Here is an 8,819-nt window from a genome sequence, read left to right on the forward strand (position 1 = left end):
TTGTTATTATAATCATTAACATTACGATGGTTACCATTAACACTATTATAAATATCTGTACCATTTTTCATTTAGTTTATAGCAACATTACCTTCGCTGTCTGTACCTCTGTGTGTATATTGTGTAGGCTGCCTCCCTCCCCTCTCTCTCTCCTTACATCCCTCTCTCTCTCTCTCTTTCTCTCTCTCTTTCTCTCTCTCTCTCTCTCTCACCCCAACCGGTCGAGGCAGATGGCCGCCCACCCTGAGCCATGGTTCTGCTCGAGGTTTCTGCCTCTTAAAAGGAAGTTTTTCCTTGCCTCTGTCGCCTAGTGCTTGCTCTTGGTGGGAACTGTTGGGCTTCTGTAAATATCATCACAGAGTACGGTCTAGACCTGCTCTTTTATGAAAAGCGCTGTGAGATAACTGTTGTTGTGATTTGGCGCTATATAAATAAAATTGAATTGAATTGAATTGAATAAAATAGTGATTTTAACATGTAATCACAGATGATCAACCAAAATAAACATACTGATGCCACTTGTTCAGAGAAGTTTAGAGTACTGTTCAGGTCTGCCAATCATTGTAGAATACATACATACATTATTACAGAGTGTTTTAATAATGAAATAAAAGTAAAGATGCTCATAAATTGGACACAAATAAAAATGAGGAAGTGGAACATCTAACGATAAGAGATATTAAAATTGTAGCAAAATATAATCTTACGAAAATATTAAATAGTCATAATACATAATCTAGTCTATAAAAACTAGCCACACTGTGATTCAAATGCTGGAGCTGATACTTTGATGCTCAGTCACAACCCAGAAGTACAGTAAAGGTGAATAAAATAATATGAGCACTGATGGCTTTTTATTTTCCTATTGGAAATCACATTAAAATAAGGTGAAAGACCTTCAAGCATCTTGGCACACCTCCTCCACCTGCCTTCAGCGGTGCAGTGAACAGTGAATCAGCTGCCTCTGCGGACTTTGGCATACACACATTCATTTCTTGTTGGTTCAATGGCCTGCCGAGGTCGCTGTGAAATCTTGACTTGGCTGTACTCCACCTCCACCTCTTCCCTTTGCTGTCTCCCAGGCAGCTGCACAACCCTGACATCAGCAGTGGTTAATTCTTGTTCATCTTCTTCTTCTGCAGAGTAAAAGGAAGTGATGGCACAAATATATCATATTTAATGATTAGATACAATCAGTACAGAAAGGTGACATCACTTCTGATATCAGAAGTCAATTGTTAAAGGAATAGTTTAACATAATCAGAAATACGCCTTTTCGCTTTCTTGCTAAGAGCTAGATGAGAAAACTGGTGTCACCCAGTGATCTAACTCTCTGCAAGTAAGCCAGTAAAGTGTATTTCCCATAATGTCTGTTGTTTTGATTTGTAAAAAGAGCTAAAAAGAATCTCTGACTGCAATGATGGTTCAGGTTTAGTACCTTTTGGTCTGTTGTTTTCCTGTTTCTTGTGAGCACAGGCGACTGCCACCCCGACCAGCAAAAGAATTAACAGTGCAGAGAGTACGCCGGCAATTACTGGCAAATTGCCTTTTTCAGTAATAAAAGACACAAGAGACACACAGATCTTTAAGTTAACAAACTTTATGGGTGGAGACAGACAAAAATGAAAAGGGAAAATGACTTTAATAAATCCACTGCAGTAGGGTTAGTTTGCACTCACTAATGTACCATGGGACATCACTGCTGGGGACCCTCGCAGTGTCTGTGATCATGGTAGGTGTTGTTGCTGGTTCAATACACAGGGTGTTACTGGCTTCAAGCACCCACTGTGATATGTGTGTCATATTGATGGTGCAGTTAATGAATATGAAGCCTGTGGACAAGAATCAGATAAATGATATACAGTTAATAATCAGAGTCAGTCATACTAATCAAACTGTTTTCTACTCACCACAGGTAGATATCTTCTCTTTTTTGGAGACACTACTGACGTTATTCCTGGCTGAGCAGACCAGCTGTCCTGACACGTCTTGTTTCAGAGTGATGTTGTTACTCTCATTGTTTCCAGAGAGGAGCTGAGCGTCTGTCAGTGTGTGTCCATCCAGAGTCCAGCTGTACTGAGGACTGTCCCCTCCCTCAGAGGAGCAGGACACCCTCATCTCTCCCTGGGACAGACACTCAGAGACCAGCAGGACAGAGGTCACAGGAGCTGAAGGAAACACATTCTTCTTGATAAATCTTGGTTATTCTACACAGTTTCTAATAGGCATAGATAGATATACAGTACAAATATATTGGCAGAATATGAGATACATGAAGTTTGGAAATAGAATATAACATGTATGTCTATTAATATCACTAAATTCTCCAGTAGTCAAAATTGTTATTTACCTTGAGTGACCAACTTTATAGTCTACAGCTCTGATCTCTTTCCATTTGAATCAAAGATTTCAAGAGTTTATTCACCACCATCAGTCCAACTCAGGTTGTTGATCCTAAATTTCTATCACTGGGAGTAAATGAGGATCTGTCTATTTTACTTTTTACTTCACTATATTTATTCTGCAGCTACAATTAGTAGTTATTTTTCAGATTCATATTTTACATGAATTAATGAATTAATATGCAAGTTACATGATAATGCGTCAATAATAATAGTCCAATTATACATATTATTATATGATAATATTCTGACAAAACACTCTGAATGGGGCCATTCAGGACTGTGAGTGTAATGTGTAGAAGGACTCAGGATCGGCTGTGATGGTTACTGATTTTAATAAAAGAAGCAAGGCATGGCCTCCAACATGGCATACAGGTAATTGCAACAACGACACACGTCCTTCCTTATTGATATTGTGCATAATCCCACATCACTACCATGTGGTGAAATGAGGACTAGAACAAAAGGCTTACTTTAATTTGCAATAACCTTGTAACTTGTGTTCTCTTACTTAAGTAAACATTTGAATGCCTGGCTTTTACTCATGTTGTATTTTTAATGTTACAAAATTTTCCAGTGGACAAAAATTGTTATTTACCTTGAATGGTCAAATGTAGAGTCCGCTGCTCTGATCTCTGTCCATTTGAATCAAAGATTTCAAGAGTATATTCACCACCATCAGTCCAGCTTAGTTTGTTGATCCTAAATGTTCCATTAATGGGAGTAAATGAGGATCTGTTTTCTATCAGTTTAGACAGAATCTGATTTTTTCTCCCTGTAAGTATTACTGTTGTTTTGCTTAACAATTGGTATCTAAATATTTCTGAGGCGCTGTCCATCAGCTGGAGGACCACAGTTCCTCCCAAAGCTCCATAACACTGAGATCCATTCTGTCTGCCATCACATGTTTCCACACCTGGAAATTGTGAAAAATAAGTTGTGAAAAAAATGTAAAAACAACAAGATGAATGACAATGAGATGTAATTAAACCCACAGAAACAGGGGTTCACTGCAGCTGTTTCTCTCAGACCAGATTACAAAACGTGAACTTTCTCTCTTATTCTTTCTTCTCTAAGAATTACATAGGAATGTGCCCAGACGTGAAGTGTAATCAAGTCAATTTAGTACTGTATTAAAGTTGATTTTTTTTTTCTGAAATACCTTTATATTTGTATTTGTTTCTTCGCATATGTCAAAGCACTTTGACAAACTTATGTTCACTGTTTTAATCTTGTTTTTAATATTATTTGTTAATTATTAATTTCACTTTATATTATTTCTTTGTTTTCTCTCTGAAGTATCTTTGTATTTGTACTTGCAGCTTCAGTTCTGTAAAGCACTTTGAATGAACGCAGTGTATGAAAACTGCTATATAAATAAATTTCTTTGCTTGCTATGTTACCACTACATTTCAGAAGGAAACATTGTACTTTTTACTTCACTACAAGTATTTTATCACATTAGACAGAATCTGATTCTTTCCCCCTGCAAGTATTACTGTTCTTTTGCTTAACAATTGGGGCATTATGTAGTTTTCCCTGAACGCGGGAGCGAGCATTATCCGGAACACAAGAGCTTTCATACAGAAATCTCACAATAGACGCGGAAGTAAGAAGAGAAGTTACATGATTTGGACAAATGTCCAGCAGAAAACAGACAACTTCAGCTCTGCTTTGAAAACATTTGTCCTGCATCAGCTCCTTCCATCTGGGAAAATTCACAACAAGTATATCCTTTATTTCTGCTGTGATCTGTCTGCATCTGTTCCCACATGTCTGGCTTCATCATGTTTATGCTTCTTTGACGACAAAGATCTACACGCTGTCGGCTGGTGCTAAACAATAGGTGTAGTCCAACGTTCACTTCTCTTCTTACTTCTAATAAACCAGACCACTACTGTACTGTATATTATTATTATTAGTTCCTCCTCTTCTTCTTCTTCTTCGAATGCATTCAAAGTAGTGATATTTAAAGGTTCAGTGTGTAGTATTTCTGAGGTGCTGTCCATCAGCTGGGGGACCACAGTTCCTCCCAAAGCTCCACTGAGCTCCACCCTGTCTGCCATCACATGTTTCCACCGTAAAAGATGTAAACGATTTTGATCCTTCAATTTCTTCTAAATCAACAGATCTACAGAGACAGTGTGTTTCGCTGCAGTTGTGTTTCTCTCAGACCACAGTTTGCAAACAGGAAGTTATTACACAGGTATATGAAGCTTGAGTTACTTGCACTTTACTTGATTATTTGCTATGCTACATTATACTTCCACTCGAATACATACAGGGGGAAGTATCGTACTACTTACTTCACCAGATTTACCTAATTTGCTTTAATTTGACAACATAAAAATTATACTCATATGGTCCTCAGTAATAATACTGCATCAGTAATAATAATTTAATAATATATATATATATATATATATATATATATATATATATATATATTTGTGTGTGTGTGTGTGTGTGTTAACATGGAGAGCAACACTTTGAATGGGCCATTCAGTACTGTGGGTACGTTTTACTTTAACACATTAAACTGATTTTGCATTGAGAATGTTAAGAAAGTAGGTTTCCACACCTAAAATAAAAGTTTTTAAAAATCCCAAAATCAACAGGTTCATGATGAGCGTTTAGCTCACTTGGTCGGCTCCATGTACAAGGCTCCTTACTGCAGCATCTCAGGCTCGAAACCAGCCTGCGGCCCTTTGCTGCGTGTCGCCCCCATCTTACGGCCTCTTTCCTCACTCTACTGCTCTATCAAATAACATTTCACATGCCTTTAACTGGAATACAGTTTGATTTTACAAATATAAACATGTTGTGTAGTTAATGTTTCCAGTGAAGGTAAGCATCTTGTAGCTGAAAATGTTGAAAGTGTTTTTTTTCTTTACTTTTTCACTTTTTTTACTATAAAGCAACTTTCATGTGAAAATCAGGATTTATAAAGAAAATGGGTAACATCTTAAACTAATTTAAAATTTGTGAAAAACAAGATGTAACAATATTACTGTGATAAGTATTTCTTAATGCAGGCAGGAATATGTTCTTGTGAGCAATAACCAAATAAAACATCAAATAAATTTCCACTGGTGTAAAATTCCTCCTCTTAGTAGAAAATTTAGTTAAGGCAGAATTATCTGTATAACTGAGTTTCCTCTTTTTTATGTACAGTATCTGTGTTAGAATAAAATAAATCTTTCAGCTTTTGGGCCTTTGAAGTTCTTTGAGATTGAGCAGAATAAGAAGTATTGTAGACATTAAACCAGAGAAAGCTTTCACTTTGTTACAGCAACATAAATCTATGGCAGTCGATTGACGATCAAAGCTGACTCAACATTTAAGTGTCCTGATTCTTGTATGAATGTGGTCCCAGCATGGGCCAGTGTTTGAGCTACAAAACACATCACTGAAGATGATGTCAGACTAAATTTTGAATGTATTTATCCTATAACTGTATAAAATGTGTCCAATTAAACAAGTTAATAAGCTCACCATTAGAGACTCTGAGTAGCATCAGCAACAGTCCAATCACAGCTTCCATGTCTCCTCAGTGTTCAGCCTCTGTTGACCCAGTTAGCAGCTTCCAGACAAACCTCTCTACTTTATTCAATAGCAAACATGCACATCCTACACTGATCAGCCTGAAATGTCTTCTCTTAGTGATCAGCAGCAAATAAGAAGTTGTGAAAACTATCACCAAGCAGAGTGTTGTTAGAAAGCACAGCTGAGAGGGAAAAGAGGAAGCAGGGTTAATGTGGTAAATGCATGCAAAGTTATCAACACTAAAAGCTCCAGAAACAATAAGACATCTGCTTGCCCCAGTTGATATCTTCTCATTTAAAACTATTCTTTGTTGCAGCCATATTGTTATGTTATCAGACAAATATACACCATCACTAACCTTTGCACTACATTTAACGAAGTGAAAAAGTGAAACAAGTAAATTTTCTCTATCATTGGACTTGACAAGCAGAGCAAAGATGAATGCTAGTTGGATGCTTATTTTCACTTTGAGGTTTCACAGCTTTGATCACTAAAACACAAAAAAAGTCTTTCAGAGAGGTGTGTTGGAACAGAAACTGTGAAAGAACTAGTATCTATGCTTTGGTCTTCATCAGGTAAGAATCTAATTAAACACTTATTTACATAATAAGGTGTTTCATCAGGACAGTTGATATTTCCTATACCAATGCTTGTATGCACTTATAAGGAAACATGAAATCATTTTAACACCTTCAAGCCCTTAGCGGTGTAACTAAAGTTTTCTTTATTCCGTCAACAAAAATTAATCTACAGTGAGAAGATTATTGGTTTGTCTTTTGTCAGAGGTATCAACCTCGTAATGGACTGACTGACTGAACAAAGCAATATTCTGCCATCTAACTAGAATTTGGGGATGACAACTGTTCAACATCTCGGCTGCTTATTTGTACTTATGAGAGAATTGATTACAAGCTAGTTTAACACGTGTGATTACCAACGGTCCTCAAAGCTGTCAAGTTTATTATTTTCAGTGCTCGACATCTTCAAACTGTAAAGTCAATCTTCATACTAAAAGCTTTATGGAGATGCTGGTTTGAGTGAGGTTGTTTGATCAGCTTTACTGACTATTTCATTTCCTCATTTATAAGAGAAACACACATGCAAGGAGCTAATTATGTACATTCACACTTTGCTGTTGGCACACAGCGGTCTAAAGCTCAAAATGTGCAGTCAAGGGTGTAGGTTTCCTGTCAACATTGGTGTTGACACATAACAAGTAGGGGTGGGAATCTCTGGGCACCTCACAATTCGATTTGGTTACGATTCAGAGGGCTGCAATTCGATTTTAAAACGTTGCATCTTCATGCATCATTCTTTTCTATACAGGATCCCTGGATAATTACTAAGCATTTAATTTGTGCATTAAAATCCAAAAGAAGATCAAAAAATATAAAAGTATACAAAAATTCCAATAATACTATAATACAATGCTGACAGGTATGTGCAAAAATTCACATGAGCATAACGCACAGTTGAGCGTTGTTGTAAAGTGTGGGGTCAGGAGTGTGTGTGTGTGTGTGTGTGTGTGTGTGTGTTTGGGGAGGGGGGCAACAACCAGACTCCTCTGAAAACTGAAATATAAAGTTAATTATCAGGATGTACAGTATGTGTACAGGACAGTGCTGTTCTGACAGTTCCCGTCATTCTGCAATTACACCCCCAAATGCTAGTCGGCAGTAGCGCTACAGCGTCCACTGTGTTGACTTTTGCCGGCCGAGCAGGCTAACTTCCAGTTTAGCCCCCTGCTAACGTGAATGGGGGTAAAATTGTAAACGTGCGGCTGGTATAGCCTTTTCAAATGTTATCAACCGAATGGATCACATTCTGATAGTGAAACGAGTCGCTCGGGTTGTGACGGTCAAATATATTGATCCACCGTGCTGCCGTTTTGGCCGCTAGTAAAAGTTACTTCAAAGCACGGACACTTCCTGTCGGCTCAGAGGCATTGCAAAGCTACCCAGCTGACCAATCACAGAGCCTACGGTCTGCGTCAACTCGACATGTATTTACATTTTTGAGGAGGTGCACGTCAGGCGACGGTGTAGCCTCTGCGTAGCCCCGTAGCCTATGCTGTCGATTTGACACAGAAGTATAAATTGCACTTAACAAAAGAGACTTATTCTTGTGCAGCTAAGAATTACACAGCAATGTGCCCAGGCGTGAAGTATAATTAAGTAAATTTACTAAAGTGAAGTCTGAGCTCCATCCTCTCTGCCATCACAGTAGGTTTCTAAACCTGGACATTTTGAAACATAAGCTGTAAAAAAAAAACTTAAATAATTTTGATCCTTCTGTTTATTCTAAATCAACAGATCTACAGAGACAGTGGGTTTTGCTGGAGCTGTGTTTCTCTCAGACCACAGTTTGCAAACAGGAAGTTAATACACAGGCACAGTTACTTATAAAATTAATCATTGAAGTATTAGAGCTGTTTCTGTTGTGGTGGCAGCCCGGCTGACGGTGAGTGTCCTGGGTTTTTCTCCTTTTTATCAGTTGTTCTGTTTTTTTCCCTTGGTTTCCTGTTCTCTGCCCGCCTCCCTGTGTTTTCTCCCCTGTGTGCTCTCTCTCCCTCTGCTCCTGAGCCCAGCCAACTACCTGCACCTGCATCTCATCAGCCACCTCGTCAGCCTGCCACACCTGCCAATAATCACCTCATGACTGCCTGTATTTCAACCCCGGTTCTCCACACCATCCTCGCTTGATCGTCGTTGCTCCATACCCGGTGCCACTTCCGTGTTCAGGCTTCCATGTTTCTTGTTTTTTCACACTTACCCTGTGCCTTGTCGTTGTCTTCCCTAACCTTGTCTCTCTGTCTGTTTCCCTCCCAGGTACACTCTCCCTCGTCCTCCGTTCGGCTGGGCTCATCCACTG

General features: G+C 38.5%; 1 protein-coding gene across 3 annotated transcripts in view; it reads right to left on the reverse strand.

The window, feature by feature from the left end:
- The window catches only part of LOC123957774 (T-cell surface antigen CD2-like), an 8,234-nt gene extending 2,252 nt beyond the window's left edge, over positions 1–5,982 (reverse strand). Inside the window, exons 1-6 of one of the 3 annotated variants that reach the window (XM_046030830.1) lie at positions 5,898–5,982; positions 3,001–3,318; positions 1,911–2,168; positions 1,680–1,832; positions 1,439–1,546; positions 699–1,136 (exon numbers count right to left, since the gene is read on the reverse strand). In XM_046030830.1, the coding sequence (XP_045886786.1) occupies positions 955–1,136; positions 1,439–1,546; positions 1,680–1,832; positions 1,911–2,168; positions 3,001–3,318; positions 5,898–5,946 (1,068 nt within the window). In that variant the 5' untranslated portion in view covers positions 5,947–5,982 and the 3' untranslated portion in view covers positions 699–954. Of the gene's footprint in view, positions 1–698; positions 1,137–1,438; positions 1,547–1,679; positions 1,833–1,910; positions 2,169–3,000; positions 3,319–5,897 lie in introns of those variants that run through there. The other 2 variants (XM_046030831.1, XM_046030829.1) reach the window with 2 other exon arrangements.
- Positions 5,983–8,819: the final 2,837 nt, after the last annotated feature.

The sequence above is a fragment of the Micropterus dolomieu genome, linkage group LG19, assembly GCF_021292245.1.
Source record: "Micropterus dolomieu isolate WLL.071019.BEF.003 ecotype Adirondacks linkage group LG19, ASM2129224v1, whole genome shotgun sequence".
Lineage (NCBI taxonomy): Eukaryota > Metazoa > Chordata > Actinopteri > Centrarchiformes > Centrarchidae > Micropterus > Micropterus dolomieu.